This window comes from Oncorhynchus gorbuscha, linkage group LG25 (genome assembly GCF_021184085.1).
Source record: "Oncorhynchus gorbuscha isolate QuinsamMale2020 ecotype Even-year linkage group LG25, OgorEven_v1.0, whole genome shotgun sequence".
Lineage (NCBI taxonomy): Eukaryota > Metazoa > Chordata > Actinopteri > Salmoniformes > Salmonidae > Oncorhynchus > Oncorhynchus gorbuscha.
In genome coordinates this window covers 8,587,922-8,605,068 of record NC_060197.1, presented here as the reverse complement: position 1 = coordinate 8,605,068, position 17,147 = coordinate 8,587,922, and the positions used below count along the sequence as shown (strand labels likewise).

The following is a 17,147-nucleotide window of genomic DNA, read 5'->3' as shown; positions in this document are numbered from 1 at the left end:
TGCAGAGGGTGAAAAGCATTCATACTTCTGACAATACCATATGGACAATACATAACAGGAAGTAAAAGAGGGAGGAAAGATTCATTAAACAACATTGATTAATGAAGTAAGCCTTATGCGACATCATTATATGTTTGTTTGTCTGAATTGGCAGGTTTTACACACCAGCCAAGCTTCTGGGAGAGCACCATGGTTCTGTTTTGATGAACAATTTAGTGGAGGTAGAAGGAGGGGAAGATATGGAGAGAGGGAGCCAAAGGAAAGGCAGAGGCAGAGAGGGAGCCAAAGGAAAGGCAGAGGGGGAGAGGGAGCCAAAGGAAAGGCAGAGGGAGAGAGGGAGCCAAAGGAAAGGCAGAGGCAGAGAGGGAGCCAAAGGAAAGGCAGAGGCAGAGAGGGAGCCAAAGGAAAGGCAGAGGGGGAGAGGGAGCCAAAGGAAAGGCAGAGGGGGAGAGGGAGCCAAAGGAAAGGCAGAGGCAGAGAGGGAGCCAAAGGAAAGGCAGAGGCGGAGAGGGAGCCAAAGGAAAGGCAGAGGGGGAGAGGGAGCCAAAGGAAAGGCAGAGGCAGAGAGGGAGCCAAAGGAAAGGCAGAGGCAGAGAGGGAGCCAAAGGAAAGGCAGAGGCAGAGAGGGAGCCAAAGGAAAGGCAGAGGGAGAGAGGGAGCCAAAGGAAGGGCAGAGGGAGAGAGGGAGCCAAAGGAAAGGCAGAGGGAGAGAGGGAGCCAAAGGAAGGGCAGAGGCAGAGAGGGAGCCAAAGGAAAGGCAGAGGCAGAGAGGGAGCCAAAGGAAAGGCGGAGGCAGAGAGGGAGCCAAAGGAAAGGCGGAGGGAGAGAGGGAGCCAAAGGAAAGGCGGAGGGAGAGAGGGAGCCAAAGGAAAGGCAGAGGGAGAGAGGGAGCCAAAGGAAAGGCAGAGGGAGAGAGGGAGCCAAAGGAAAGGCAGAGGCAGAGAGGGAGCCAAAGGAAAGGCAGAGGCAGAGAGGGAGCCAAAGGAAAGGCAGAGGGAGAGAGGGAGACTGATTGAACATGTAAAAGGGCATAAGATGCTAGTGGGCACAAATTATCACTGTCTACGACACGAACATACAGTTGAAGTCAGAGTCATTAATGTTAGTTTTGGCAAGTCGGTTAGGACATCTACTTTGTGCATGACACAAGTAATTTTTACAACATTTGTTTACAGACAGATTATTTCACTTATAATTCACTGTATCACAATTCCAGGGGGGTCAGAAGTTTACATACACTAAGTTGACTGTGCCTTTAAACAGATTGGAAAATTCCAGAAAATGTAAAAGTTTTAGAAGCTTCTGATAGGCTAATTGACATAATTGGAGTCAATTAGAGGTGTACCTGTGGATGTATTTCAAGGCCTATCTTCAAACTCAGTGCTTCTTTGCTTGACATCATGGGAAAATCTAAAGAAATCAGCCAAGACCTCAGGAAAAATTGGAGACCTTCGCAAGTCTGGTTCATCATTGGGAGCAATTTCCAAATGCCTGAAGGTACCACGTTCATCTGTACAAACAATAGTATGCAAGTATAAACACCATGGGACCACGCAGCCGTCATACCACTCAGGAAGGAGACGCTTTCTGTCTCCTAGAGATGAACGTACTTTGGTACGAAAAGTGCAAATCAATCCCAGAACAGCAAAGGACCTTGTGAAGATGCTGGAGGAAACAGGTACAAAAGTTTCCTTATCCACAGTAAAACGAGTCCTATGTCGACATAACCTGAAAGGCCTCTCAGCAAGGAAGAAGCCCCTGCTCCAAAACTGCCATAAAAAAGCCAGACTACGGTTTGCAACTCTACATGATGACAAAGATTGTACTTTTTTGGAGAAATGTCTTCTGGTCTGATTAAACAAAAATAGAACTGTTTGGCCATAATGACCATCGTTATGTTTGGAGGAAAAAGGGGGAGGCTTGCAAGCCAAAGAACACCATCCCAACCATGAAGCACGGGGTGGCAGTATCATGTTGTGGGGGTGCTTTGTTGCAGGAGGGACTGGTGCACTTCACAAAATAGATGGCGTCATGAGGGAGGAAAAGGATGTGGATATATTGAAGCAACATCTCAAGACATCAGGCAGAAAGTTAAAGCTTGCTCGCAAATGGGTCTTCCAAATGGACAATGACCCCAAGCATACCTCCAAAGTTGTGGCAAAATGGCTTAAGGACGACAAAGTCAAGGTATTGGAGTGGCCATCACAAAGCCCTGACCTCAATCCCATAGAAAATTTGTGGGCAGAACTGAAAATGTGTGTCTGAGCAAGGAGGCCTACAAACCTGACTCAGTTACACCTGCTCTGTCAGGAGGAATGGGCCAAAATTCACCCAAATTATTGTGGGAAGCTTGTGGAAGACTACCAGAAACGTTTGACCCAAGTTAAAAAAGTTTAAAGGCAATGCTACCAAATACTAATTGATTATATGTAAACTTCTGATCCACTGGGAATGTGATTAAAGAAATAAAAGCTGAAATAAATAATTCTCTACTATTATTCTGACATTTGACATTCTTAAAATAAAGTGGTGATCCTAACTGACCTAAGACAGGGCATTTTCACTAGGATTAAATGTCAGGAATTGTGAAAAACTGAGTTTAAATGTATTTGGCTAAAGTGTATGTAAACTTCCAACTTCAACTGTATATACACACACACACACACACACACACACACACACACACACACACACACACACACACACACACACACACACATAGAGACAAATAATGATTATCACACACAGCTGTTTTTTTTACTCCCCCTATATTTGATGTACATGTACTAACCAGGCTTCAGAGTGATGGTGGAGCAGGGGGTTGTCACTAAGCGGGGGTGACAAAGAGAGGGGGAGAGAGAAACTGAAAGAGCGGGAGGGATGTGAATTTGGAAGGGGGGAACGAGAGAGGAGCAGAGCACGGGGAGAGAGGGAGAAGTGAGAGAGGATTCAACGGGGCGAGAGACCAATGAGTTGGCTGGACTGACTGCCGTACCCCAGTGAGCTAGCTAGCTGTGGATGTGAGCAGAGTGGCGTGTCTTTGGAGCAGGGATACTGCTGCTATTGATCCAAACCACCTTCATCTGTTCTGCCTGCCAGGTGTACTGCTACAGCACAGCTCTCTGAACAGAGAGGGAGAGCAACAGAGAGAGATCTTACCAGTCTCCTCCCTGTGTTCCTGGGTGCGTGTGTTCACCTCTACTGCCTCTGCCGAACAAGATAAGTGTGTGTGTGTGGGAGCTCCGACGGAAAACAACCACACACTCTCTCCGCTGAGCCTGAGAGTCTCAGAAGAGCAGCTAACAAACCAACGACCTCCAGCTCCCAGCCGTCGGTTTGAGATGACATTGTGTGTGATTTGAGCTTCACTTGAGCGTGATCTGCTTTACCTGGACTTGTGAGAGCGGTGGTCTGGTATTTCTGGACATGTGAGAGCGGTGGTCTGGTATTTCTGGACATGTGAGAGCGGTGGTCTGGGTATTAATGGACATGTGAGGGCGGTGGTCTGGGTATTAATGGACATGTGAGGGCGGTGGTCTGGGTATTAATGGACATGTGAGGGCGGTGGTCTGGGTATTAATGGATATGTGAGAGCGGTGGTCTGGGTATTAATGGACATGTGAGAGCGGTGGTCTGGTATTTATGGACATGTGAGAGCGGTGGTCTGGGTATTAATGGATATGTGAGAGCGGTGGTCTGGGTATTAATGGACATGTGAGAGCGGTGGTCTGGTATTTCTGGACCTGTGAGAGCGGTGGTCTGGGTATTTCTGGACCTGTGAGAGCAGTGGTCTGGTATTCCTGGACCTGTGAGAGCAGTGGTCTGGTATTCCTGGACCTGTGAGAGCCGTAGGAGGATGGGAGGAAATCAGCTACCTGGACAGAACAACTGCTGACCCCTGGAGAGAGAGGAGAGGAAGAGCAGTGATGCAGACAGCCTTCAGTGTCTTAGAACAGACTGCCTCTCTAGGTCGACCTAAATGTGACTGCCTTAGATATTCACATGTAGCAGGGTAGGAGAGAAAGTGTGTGTGAGTGCATGTGTGATCGCGTAAGGGAGTGTTGAGGGCTTGCTGCTGGTGCTGAGAGCGACTGAGGAGAGAGGGAGGTTGGATCGGAGCAGAGAGGAAAAAGGCTTAGGGATGACTGTGTGGAACTGGAGGCTATAGCTAACCTTGGAATCATCCTTGGAAGCTTGAGGGGCTTCCGCCACTACTCCACCCCAAAAAGAGGAACTAGGACTGGTGAAAGATCCGGGCTCTGTGGACCCTAAACCTGGTGCCTAGGGATAAGATGGGATCCAAGATTTGAGATCTGAACTTTTTAAGACATTGGGATGATTTCAGAGGACCCTGTGAGGGATGAGGTTGTCGGGGGTGCGAGAGTGGGCTCCCCACGCCCGGTGAACATGGTTGGCCCCTCCCCACTATGAGCATGCAGGTCCTTCATATGGTCAGGGAGCTGGTGTCTCCCTCCCGACGCAGAGCAGCCACCAGATACGGAGGTGTGTGTTTTTCAAGTTTTATTGTTTCGTGGACAAGTAGAGTGAAATGCCTTTCTTTCTTTTGTGTGTGTGTGGGTCTGTCACTGTGTGGGTCTGTCACTGTGTGGGTCTGTCACTGTGTGGGTCTGTCATTGTGCGTGTCTGTCACTGTGCGTGTCTGTCACTGTGCGTGTCTGTCACTGTGCGTGTCTGTCACTGTGCGTGTCTGTCTGTCTGTCACTGTGTGCGTGTCTGTCTGTCTGTCACTGTGTGTGTCTGTCACTGTGTCTGTCTGTCTGTCACTGTGTCTGTCTGTCTGTCACTGTGTCTGTCACTGTGTCTGTCTGTCTGTCACTGTGTCTGTCTGTCTGTCACTGTGTCTGTCTGTCTGTCTGTCACTGTGTCTGTCTGTCTGTCACTGTGTCTGTCTGTCTGTCACTGTGTGTGTGTGTTTGTCTGTCACTGTGTGTGTGTGTCTGTCACTGTGCGTGTCTGTCACTGTGCGTGTCTGTCACTGTGCGTGTCTGTCACTGTGCGTGTCTGTCTGTCTGTCACTGTGCGTGCGTGTCTGTCTGTCTGTCACTGTGTGTGTCTGTCACTGTGTCTGTCTGTCTGTCTGTCACTGTGTGTGTCTGTCACTGTGTGTGTCTGTCACTGTGTCTGTCTGTCTGTCACTGTGTGTGTCTGTCACTGTGTGTGTCTGTCACTGTGTGTGTCTGTCACTGTGTCTGTCTGTCACTGTGTGTGTGTGTTTGTCTGTCACTGTGTGTGTGTGTGTGTCTGTCTGTCACTGTGCGTGTCTGTCACTGTGCGTGTCTGTCACTGTGCGTGTCTGTCACTGTGCGTGTCTGTCACTGTGCGTGTCTGTCACTGTGTGTGTCTGTCACTGTGTGTGTCTGTCTGTCTGTCTGTCACTGTGTGTGTCTGTCTGTCTGTCTGTCACTGTGTGTCTGTCTGTCTGTCTGTGCGTGTCTGTCACTGTGTGTGTCTGTCTGTCACTGTGTGTGTCTGTCACTGCGTGTGTCTGTCTGTCACTGTGTGTGTGTGTGTGTGTGTGTGTGTGTGTGTGTGTGTGTGTGTGTGTGTGTGTGTGTGTGTGTGTGTGTGTGTGTGTGTGTGTGTGTGTGTGTGTGTGTGTGTGTGTGTGTGTGTGTGTGTGTGTGTGTGTGTGTGTGTGTGTGTGTGTGTGTGTGTCCGGTGAGTGCTAAAGAATGAAGGAAGGTGCCCTGGGGTAATGGGACACTTGGTGAACCCCGACCTCTAGTCCTGTCTGCTGATTGGACCAGCTCTGTGGGGTCAGTGATGGGCTGTGGGCACTAATGATTGGCTTTTCACTGCCAAAGGCTCAGTCTCCACTCTGAGGAGAATCACCTGGGCTCTGGGTGGGGCCGTAACACTCTTCATCCCCATTCAGGCTACTGGCTAGTGATTACTTGGGTTGTGAGTGGTTTATTTTTAAACATCAACAGCCTATTTAAAGACATCGAGGCCTCAAGCATCTCCTTAACAAAGGCTCCCTGTATTATCTTAGCCCTGTGTATCTAAGCTCTATTCTCTTAGCCCTGTGTATCTAAGCTCTATTCTCTTAGCCCTGTGTATCTAAGCTCTGTTCTCTTAGCCCTGTGTATCTAAGCTCTGTTCTCTTAGCCCTGTGTATCTAAGCTCTATTCTCTTAGCCCTGTGTATCTAAGCTCTATTTTCTTAGCCCTGTGTATCTAAGCTCTATTTTCTTAGGCCTGTGTATCTAAGCTCTATTCTCTTAGCCCTATGTATCTAAGCTCTATTCTCTTGCCCTGTGCATCTAAGCTCTGTTCTCTTAGCCCTGTGTATCTAAGCTCTATTCTCATTGCCCTGTGTATCTAAGCTCTATTCTCTTAGCCCTGTGTATCTAAGCTCTATTCACTTAGCCCTGTGTATCTAAGCTCTATTCTCATTGCCCTGTGCATCTAAGCTCTATTCTCTTAGCCCTGTGTATCGAAGTTCTATTCTCTGTGCCCTGTGTATCTAAGCTCTATTCTCTTAGCCCTGTGTATCTAAGTTCTGTTCTCTTAGCCCTGTGTATCTAAGTTCTATTCTCTTAGCCCTGTGTATCTAAGCTCTGTTCTCTTAGCCCTGTGTATCTAAGCTCTATTCTCTTAGCCCTGTGTATCTAAGCTCTGTTCTCTTAGCCCTGTGTATCTAAGCTCTGTTCTCTTAGCCCTGTGTATCTAAGCTCTGTTCTCTTAGCCCTGTGTATCTAAGCTCTGTTCTCTTAGCCCTGTGTATCTAAGCTCTGTTCTCTTAGCCCTGTGTATCTAAGCTCTGTTCTCTTAGCCCTGTGTATCTAAGCTCTGTTCTCTTAGCCCTATGTATCTAAGCTCTGTTCTCTTAGCCCTGTGTATCTAAGCTCTGTTCTCTTAGCCTGTGTATCTAAGCTTTTTTACATGCCAGGGGGATGGGAAACCGATTACACACTTCTCACCTCACTGCTTGTTAATGATGAAATCTGTGTGTGTGTGCACATGCATGTACGTTTGTGACGTGTATGAAAAAATAAATAAAATGTTAACCTTTATTTGACTAGGCAACTCCGTGAAGAACAAAGACTGCCTACCCCTATGGGTCTCCCAATCACGGCCGGTTGTGATACAGCCTGGAATCGAACCAGGGTCTGTAGTGACTCTTCTAGCACTGAGATGCAGTGGCTTAGACTGCTGCGCCACTCAGGATTCCACAGAGATTTTCTTTGTGATATTTGCAGGCAAAAATGCTTGATTTTGCTGTGGCAATTCTGACATTTTGGATGGCGGCGATTTTGTCCAATTTGTCACGAAATTGCCCTGACTAGCGATAAAGTTGAAGTGTGGCTCGATTTAACCATATTTGTGCGCTGATTTGTTGAAATTGTGAGCCCTCTTTTTCTACTGCGGTGATGGGTCAGTGTTCCGCGATTTAATATTGCGAGGATTTGACTGTTTTTATGCGAAAATAGCAACAAAACAAAAAAATGCAACCAGGTTCAAGGAATCCTGAAAGAAACTCTGGTTTGTGTGTTTCTCAACATATTGAGCCTGATATTAACAAGCAACAAATCCAATTCCCTGTGTAGAAGCATGTAATCACTGTGCTGGAGGCAGGAGCAGTGGAACAGAGCTGGTGTTGTGGAGAGTTGAGCTTCTCATGGATCTGTGATGCCCACTACAAAGGAAACATTGAGTTTAGGGCCCTCCGCCTTCCAGCTCTCTGCCATTTTAGTCTCTGGCCATCGACCCTGCGGAGAATTTCTCAACACACACAAACCTACACAGGTGCACACAAATACTGATATGTGCACACTTTGCTTTAGACACACACACACACACCACAGAGCTGCTGAGACAGTCAGGTGCTGTCTGTCAGTGGGTTATCTCCTCCCCCAGACAGTAGCAGAAGCCTTGGTTGCTACTATAGGTAGTGTTATGTGGTACAGGTTCTGTCTGTCACTGGGTTATCTGCTGAGGTGTGGGGTTAGTGAGCGAGGGATGGAGAGCGAGGGGGCGCGGTGAGATGATGCCATTTTCAGTCTGTCACTTCAGACTGCTGGAACACAGTATGTGTAATGTGTAATGTGTAATGTGTCCTTTGACGTATCAGCAGGGTCTTAATCAGTGGTGTAAAAATACTTTGAAGTACACTTAAGTAGGTTATCTTTACTATTTTATATTTTTGACAACTTTTACTTCACTACATTCCGAAAGAAAATGCTGTACTTTTTACTCCATACATTTTCCCTGACACCCAAAAGTACTCGTTACATTTTGACAGGAAAATGGTCCAGTTCACACACGTATCAAGAGAACATCCCTGGTCATCTCTACTGCATCTGATCTGGCAGACTCACTAAACATGTGCTTCGTTTGTAAATTAATATCAGAGTAGTTGTAGTGTACCCCTGGCTATCTGTAAATTAATTGTGCTGTCTGGTTTGCATAATATAAGGAATTTGAAATTATTCATACTTTTACTTTTGACACTGAAGTATATTTAAAACCAAATACTTTGACTTTTACTCCAGTAGTATTTTACTGGTTGACTTTCACTTTTGCTTGAGTCATTTTCTATTAACGTATCTAGTTTTACTCAAGTATGGCTTTTGAGTACCACCACTGGTCTTTATCTCTCAGGGTGTAGAATGTATATTATCTCTCAGGGTGTAGAATGTACATGTCTGTATATGTAAAGTATCAGCAGGGTCTTTATCCCTCAGGATGTAGAATGTATATTATCTCTCAGGATGTAGAATGTACATGTCTGAATATGTAAAGCATCAGCAGGGTCTTTATCTCTCAGGGTGTAGAATGTATATTATCTCTCAGGGTGTAGAATGTACATGTCTGTATATGTAAAGCATCAGCAGGGTCTTTATCCCTCAGGATGTAGAATGTATATTATCTCTCAGGATGTAGAATGTATATTATCCCTCAGGATGTAGAATGTATATTATCTCTCAGGATGTAGAATGTACATGTCTGAATATGTAAAGCATCAGCAGGGTCTTTAACTCTCTCTGGATGTAGAATGTATATTATCTCTCAGGGTGTAGAATGTATATTATCTCTCAGGGTGTAGAATGTATATTATCTCTCAGGATGTAGAATGTATATTATCTCTCTGGATGTAGAATGTATATTATCTCTCAGGGTGTAGAATGTATATTATCTCTCAGGATGTAGAATGTATATTATCTCTCAGGATGTAGAATGTATATTATCTCTCAGGGTGTAGAATGTATATTATCTCTCAGGATGTAGAATGTATATTATCTCTCTGGATGTAGAATGTACATGTCTGTATATGTATGTGCAGAATCAGTAAGGACTTCTGAGCGTTTGTGAACGAAAATGTCCCTATATTTGAACCGACATCTTGGGATAGTACTAAACTCTCTCCTTTTGTTGGGTCTGGCATTCTGCTGGCCAGGCAGGTGGCAGGAGGAGCTAGGAGCTGTACTACAGTCCAGCATGCCAGCCCATGCTCACTAGGGTCGTGTTCAGTAGCGAGCAAGTTACGTTCTGATCTTGTCGAATAAGAACACCGATATTTGGTTGTCCTTTGCAAAACGTTTTGCTACACGGTGTCCCTCCGAACACCACCCAGCCTGCCTCGGCAGGTAGCCTGGCAGGTAGGAGCATTGGGCCAGTAACCGAAAGGTTGCTGGATCGAATCCCTGAGCTGACAAGGTACAAACCTGTCATTCTGCCCCTGAGCAAGGCGGTTAACCCACTGTTACCCTGAGCAAGGCAGTTAACTCACTGTTCCCCTGAGCAAGGCAGTTAACCCACTGTTCCCCTGAGCAAGGCAGTTAACCCACTGTTCCCCGGGCACCGACGACGTGGATGTCGATTGAGGCAGCCCCTCACACCTCTCTGATCCACAGGGGTTGGGTTAAATGCAGAAGACACATTTCATTTGTACAACTGACTAGGTTTCCCCCTTTCCCATACTGCTGTACTGTGCTGGAACTGAGATGGGTCCATAGAGATTTATAACCAGTCTAAAGCAGCCTGCTGCTCCAGTGCCAAGCTGCAGTCTTCTTCCCTCTCAGCCACTCTGCTCTGGTCAGCAGCGCTGGCATCTTACTATCTCTGTAATGAATTCTGCATGAAGGACATTTCTCTCCTCCCTCTCGATCTCTCTTTCTCCCTCCCATCTTAAAACGCTCATATTTCTAACTGCTAGGAGAGAGAGGCTCTCTCAATTATTCAAATGACGTGCCAGCAGCTTGAAGAAAAGTGTGATTTGTTTTTTCTGTAGTGGAACACATCAAGTTGGCAACTATTGGCGCTGTGTGTGTGTGTGTGTGTGTGTGTGTGTGTGTGTGTGTGTGTGTGTGTGTGTGTGTGTGTGTGTGTGTGTGTGTGTGTGTGTGTGTGTGTGTGTGTGTGTGTGTGTGTGTGTGTGTGTGTGTGTGTGTGTGTGTGTGTGTGTGTGTGTGTGTGTGTGTGTGTGTGTGAGAGCGCGGCTTCAAACATTGCATGCTGGGTTGTCAGAGGGATAGAGGTAGAGTTCAGACCCCCCTCTTGTTAAACCGCAGGTAGCCGGTTAGCATCTACCCACCGATATCAAAGCCATTTTAGCATCTAGTCTAACTGTTTGCCGTATAAGCACCCAGAGGGGAAAAGCTAGGCTACATATTGTTCTTGGCCTCACAGGAGAATGTGGTGGACGGAGCTGTATCTGTTAGAGCAACATATTAGATAAGATGGCAAATGGCACTCAACACTGCTTCTGTTTGTCTCTTCTGTCTCAGGGCTCCTTTAAAAAACAATATAAACCAGTATTCAATTATTTTCTGGGGTAAATGAAAACGGCACAGAGATCCCATCTAGTTTCTTTTTACACCCCAAAAAACCTGTTTACTGTTTTAATGTGAAACATGCGTTCTCACAGTGAAGAGAAGTTCTGTCTTCGCCTTGAAATGGCTGGACTGTGAATGCTTATACACAGGCCCCTAGGTTAGTGCAGAGGTCTTTCAGTAGTGTAGATATCAGTCACCAGAGTGCTCTCTCCATCCCCCCTCTCCCTCTCCCTACTGACCAGCCGTGTTTGATAAACAATCCAGACTTCACATGTCTGTGTTATGGAGGTGGAGATGAAAGGGGGAGTGATGTATGTTACCAGATGTCTATCCCTCTCTCTCTCTCTCTCTCTCTCTCTCTCTCTCTCTCTCTCTCTCTCTCTCTCTCTCTCTCTCTCTCTCTCTCTCTCTCTCTCGATAGATGTGTTGTGACAGTCCTATCCTATATACAGTGGGGCAAAAAAGTATTTAGTCAGCCACCAATTGTGCAAGTTCTCCCACTTAAAAAGATGAGAGAGGCCTGTAATTTTCATCATAGGTACACTTCAACTATGACAGACAAAATGAGGGGGGGGGGGAATCCAGAAAATGACATTGTAGGATTTTTTATGAATTTATTTGCAAATTATGGTGGAAAATAAGTATTTGGTCACCTACAAACAAGCAAGATTTCTGGCTCTCAGACCTGTTAAATTTCTTCTTTAAGAGGCTTCTCTGTCCTCCACTCGTTACCTGTATTAATGGCACCTGTTTGAACTTGTTATCAGTGTAAAAGACACTGAGTGATAATCAGAATAGGTGGGTGGATAAAGACTGTACAGGCTCTTTAATTGCTCATAAAGTTGTTCTGCTTGAATCAATATAAAGCCCTTCTTACATCAGCTGATATCTCAAAAGTGCTATACAGAAACCCAGCCTAAGGTGTAGAAGCACGGTCCCTAGGAAAAACACCCTAGAAATGACAGCCTAGCTGTGAAGTGATGCTTTAGTCCCTCTATGCCTGGTGTCAGATTTCACGTGCAAAGCTTAGACTACAGTTTTACAGTAGCATATGGAAAGCAACAGTAGTTCAGGGAAAGTGATTTTGTTTTCCTAAACATGTTTAATTCAACACTCCAGCAAAGATGTGTATGGTGTGCATAGGGCACTTCTGTTATTTGACACCTTCAACTGTGAACCTCACGCACTGTACGCAACACACACACACATACACACACCTAACAGAACAAAAACAGCTTGGATCCCCTTGTCACTGGAGTACAGAACAGATTTAAATCACTTGTTTTATATTCACATTACAGTTCAGTACGGGGGAGTTTGACACTCTGTTTTCATCTTGCTATGTGGTGCCAGAGATCGCCCACACAAACAGTTTCTAAAGTGCTTGGTAGATTTCTTTTTTTGAGAGAGAGAGAGAGAGAGAGAGAGAGAGAGAGAGAGAGAGAGAGAGAGAGAGAGAGAGAGAGAGAGAGAGAGAGAGAGAGAGAGAGAGAGAGAGAGAGAGAGAGAGAGAGAGAGAGAGAGAGAGAGAGAGAGAGAGAGAGAGAGAGAGAGAGAGAGAGAGAGAGAGAGAGAGAGAGAGAGAGAGAGAGAGAGAGAGAGAGAGAGAGAGAGAGAGAGAGAGAGAGAGAGAGAGAGAGAGAGAGATTTACAATGTCCCTTTTTTTTTTTGAGGATTCACTGGTATGTGAATATGTGCTCTAGCTCTCGAGTCCATGTTACTGACAGTGTGGTGGCAGTGTATGTGTCCATTCTCAGAAAGTATCCAGTGTGTGAGAACATTCCCAGAAAGGACACCAGAACCCTCCAAGCCTGCCAGGATGACCTCGACGCTTTAGCAGTGATAACGGCATTTCAGCCATCCCCTTACTGGCCCTGGGCGTAGGTCGCTTTGTGTGCGCCAGAGTAGATATGTACTGTAGCGATGGCGGGAGATAGAAACCATTATCTTTCTTCCCCTCTTTTTCTCCCTCCCTTCCTTTTCTCTCCCGGCTGTCCTGCGATATGCCTGCTCTACATGATCGTTCTGGGTATACGACTCACCACAGGAGTTGAACATGAGTCTCCTTAATGAAAGCTGTTTTATCAAAACGCTGTCTAAACTCTTCTCTGCCTCTCTTGGCTCTCCCTTGATTTCTGATCTCCCTCTCCCTGGGCTTCACCCACTGTCTTCCTCATCTCTCTCTCTGTCCCTCTTTCCCTCCCTCCCTTCTTATTTGCTCCTTCTCTCTCCCTCCCTCTCGTCTCTGATGTGTTGAATAGGGGCTGTTGTGTGTTTGTGTTTGGGTGTGGAATGTCGTGAGTGGGGATAGCAGTGACTTGATGCTGAAGTCAGTGTCCCTCTTTCTCTCCCTCTTGCTCGCTTTCTCATTCTCTCTCTTATTCTCTCTCGTTCTCTCTCTTGTTCCCTAATCTCTTTGTAAAGTAAACAAACGGCTGCATTGTGACAGTGGCCCTCAAACTCAACCACTCTGATCTCCCGTCTGCTGCTCAGAGGAGTGTTATCAACACAAGCCACCATTTGTCTGTCTCTCTGGTTCCTCTCATTGGTACGGGGACTGTTGCCGTGCGACGTAGTTGCCGTGGCAATGTCGGTGGTTCTGGGATGGGTTAGGGCTTTCTGTGAGTAGTGTTTGTCTAGCCCGGGCTGTCACTAATGCGGACTGAATCTCTCAGTAGACTGGAGGATCCAACAGAGAGTGTGAAGAGAGGTAAGACACCATGTCACTGAGGCTTTGGTTTTTTGCCACCTTACTAGGGCAAACTGCTGGTGTTCAAGAACAGCTATTGCTTCTGTCGGATCGAATTGTGTTCAAATGTAGAAACATGTTTGTTTTTACATCTAGTTTGTGTAAATGAGTATAGTTTTGAAGCAATGCTAATGGCATGCCCAGTGTTATGCCGCGTGTGGTTACCCTACAGTTTTAATGTTTTTGGGGGGGTTTCTTGCTGACAACTGGGTGACATCAGTCTAGTGTGTTTGTATATGTGGATACAAGATGGCGCGTCTATGACAGCACACACACAGGCTCCATTTAGAACTCGCCAATGTTTTATTTCACTTTCTGCCTTTATTCAGTAGGTATTTATTTTTGTTCACTTTTTACATTCTATTCATTTCAAGGCATGAATTGACATGGCCTTGGTGCCCTTTGCGATTGCCTTCTAGATCCCTTTTTCCCCCCAATCATAACTATGTATGTAATGCAGTAAGGTGATAAGAGGCCGCACTCTCAGCCTGGTCGCCACCAGGTTTGGACTTGGGACGTGTTGATTGGCTGTACACAGGCAGGCTGAGAGGCGGATGAATTAAGTGGTGTGAAGCTCTGTGAGTTCAAAACAAAGGACAGGAAATGACTTCTCCTCCAACCAGGCTTTCCATTAGAACCGTGCAGCTTCAGTACCTTTGCAGATACTGTGCCTTGCAAAAGTATTCGTTCCTCCTTGCCGTTTTTCCTATTGTGTTGCATTAAAACCTGTCATTTAAATTAATATTTATATGGATTTCATGTAATGGACATGCACAAAATAATCCAAATTGGTGAAGTGAAATGAAAAAAAGAATTTGTAAAACAAAATGGTAAAGTGATGCATGCATATGTATTCACCCCCTTTGCTATGAAGCCCCTGAATCAGATCTGGTGCAACCAATTACCTTCAGAATTCCCATAATTAGTTAGATTGCACACTGGTCACATGATCTGTCACATGATCTCAGTGTGTCTATATACACCTGTTCTGAAAGGCCCCAGAGTCTGCAACACCTCTAAGCAAGGGGCACCACCAAGCAAGCGGCACCATGAAGACCAAGGAGCTCGCCAAACAGGTCAGGGACAAAGTTGTGGAGAAGTACAGATCAGGGTTGGGTTATATAAAAAATAAAAAAACTTTGAACATCCCACAGAGCACCATTTTAAATCCATTATTTTAAAAAATTGAAAGAATTTGGCACCACAAGAAACCTGCCAAGAGAGGGCCACCCACCAAAACTCTGACCAGGCAAGGAGGGCAACAATCAGAGAGGCAACAAAGAGACAAAGATAACCCTGAAGGATCTGCAACACTCCACAGCGGAGATTGGAGTATCTGTCCATAGGACCACTTTAAACCGTACACTCCACAGAGCTGGGCTTTACGGAAGAGTGGCCAGAAAAAAGCCATTGCTTAAATAAATGAAAAAAATCAAACACATTTGGTGTTTGCCAAAAGGAATGTGGGAGACTCCCCAAACGTATGGAAGAAGGTACTCTGGTCAGGTGAGACTAAAATGTAGCTTTTTGATAGAGGTCGACCGACTAATTAGGGCCGATTTATCAAGTGTTCATAACAATTGGTAATTAGCATTTTTGGATGCCAATTTACATTTCATTCCACGAGGATTGCGTGGCAGGCTGACCACCTGTTACGCGAGTGCAGCAAGGAACCAAGGTAAGTTGCTAGCATTAAACTTATCTGATTTTAAAAAAACAATCTTCACATAATCACTAGTTAACTACACATGGTTGGTGATATTACTAGGTTAACTAGCTTGTCCTGCATTGCATATAATCAATGCGGTACCTGTTAGTTTATCATTGAATCACAGCCAGATACTTTACAGATAGACGACACAGGAAGACACCGTTCTGTTAACTGCCTGGGCGGCAGGTAGCCTCGTGGTTTAGAGCGTTGGACTTGTAACCGAAAGGTTGCGAGATCGAATCACAGAGCTGACAAGGTAAAACTGTGTCGTTCTGCCCCTGAACAAGGCTGTTATTGTAAATAAGAATTTGTTCTTAACAGACTTGCCAAGTTAAATAAAGATAACATAAAAACAACTAGAGGGATGTGATCATAAAGTTTGTTGTTTTTGACGATGCTGTTGTCCAGAAGACAGGCTCTGAGTCTGATTGGATGAAAGCATGATCCTTGGTTCATTCTTTTATAGACTTGATCAACACTTGAATCGTCGTGGACAGATGGGTTATATACAGATTGACAGCATGTCAATGTGAGACCGGTTCCCTCCTTGGTTCTTTCAGTGACATTTTCCAGTGTTTTTCAGAAGCCTACTGTGTGATTAATACGTTTTCAGCAGGGAAAATTACATCTTTCTATTCTGACACTGTTATGACCTCTGTGAGGGATGGATGGAGAGAAAGAGAGGGACACAGCAGTTTGACGGGTATTAGAGAGCAGGAGTGAAAGGGAAAGCGGAGAACTGGGTAATTTCCACTCGGGCAAAGCGCTAGACCGGTGAGGACATTTTAATCGCAACGGGAGAGCGAAATTACCTGCCGTTCTGCGCAGCCGTCGCCACAGGGCACTGCCATGTGAAGAGGAAGCGGTTGAGACTGGCAGAGTAGGATGAGGGAGGGGTGAAAGTTCAAGGAGGTATGGTGTCTAACCGGGAAAAAAGAGGAGTAGGAGTGGACAGGGGGAGGAGGATGGGGGACTCGCTGGAAGTGCAAAGGTTCAGGGATGTATGTTTTCCTCAAGCAGCCCTGTAGCCTTAAGGAAGGGGCTTGTCCAGGAGTGTTCTGTAGGCACGAGGAGTCACAGCAGTCCAAGCAACACAACAAACACAATCATTCTGAACGAGCCTCCAACCCCTTACAAACACGGAGTCACGGATGTCTGTGCCATTCCCCGAGCATGAAAGAGTCTAATTGTGTTTAGCTTAAGCGCTGCCCCTGTTGAATACTAATATGGCCGCTGGGGGGTTCAGTGTGTGTTACTGCTGCCAACACTGTGTTTTACTATGGGAAGACTCAATCCCATTTACCCAGAATTCCATTCCACTGAACCCTGGAATTTTTTTTTTTTTTTTTCCCAGACAAGTGTTCCCTGCTGTCCCTTCTCCCACTCTGTTTGCCATTGCCAGCCCATGGCGACATGCCTTTCACTGTGACAGACCGTTAAACACCACCCTGTCATAAGAATTCCGGCAGGCTCGATAAGAGCGGTGTTTGTTCGGGACATATTGTAATTCCGGACGAGCCCAGGGAGGAAGTGGGGAAGAATCAAAGTGGAATACTTCCTGTCGGAATGCTGACTGAAAAAGTGAAAGAAAAGAGAAAGGAAAAATAAAATGATTAAAACTAAAACCACCCTTCTCTTGGGACCTTGTACTTCTTGAGTGGAGGCAAAGTAGCACATCTCATTGGTGGAGAGGGTTGAAAAGCTGTATGGTGGTGAATGGAGAGAATTACGTCATGTCTCACACCAGCTCAGTAAACATAGTAGCACACAGAGTGTATCGACAATAGCCTCTCAGTAAGAACACCGTATTGTGTTCTTTCTTTGTGCTCTGTGTGGAGCAATGTATTTATTCTCACAATAACTTGGTCGGCAAGCTGCCTCAATCTGT

At 45.8% G+C, this 17,147-nt stretch overlaps 1 protein-coding gene across 3 annotated transcripts in view; it reads left to right on the top strand.

The window, feature by feature from the left end:
• Positions 1–17,147, top strand: part of LOC124014549 (USP6 N-terminal-like protein) — a 59,036-nt gene that overhangs the window by 20,206 nt on the left and 21,683 nt on the right. The window contains exon 1 of one of the 3 annotated variants that reach the window (XM_046329677.1): positions 2,930–4,503. The exons of 1 other annotated variant lie outside the window; for it this stretch is intronic. In XM_046329677.1, the coding sequence (XP_046185633.1) occupies positions 4,428–4,503 (76 nt within the window). In that variant the 5' untranslated portion in view covers positions 2,930–4,427. Of the gene's footprint in view, positions 1–2,929; positions 4,504–13,112; positions 13,510–17,147 lie in introns of those variants that run through there. One more of the 3 variants, XM_046329678.1, reaches the window with a different exon arrangement.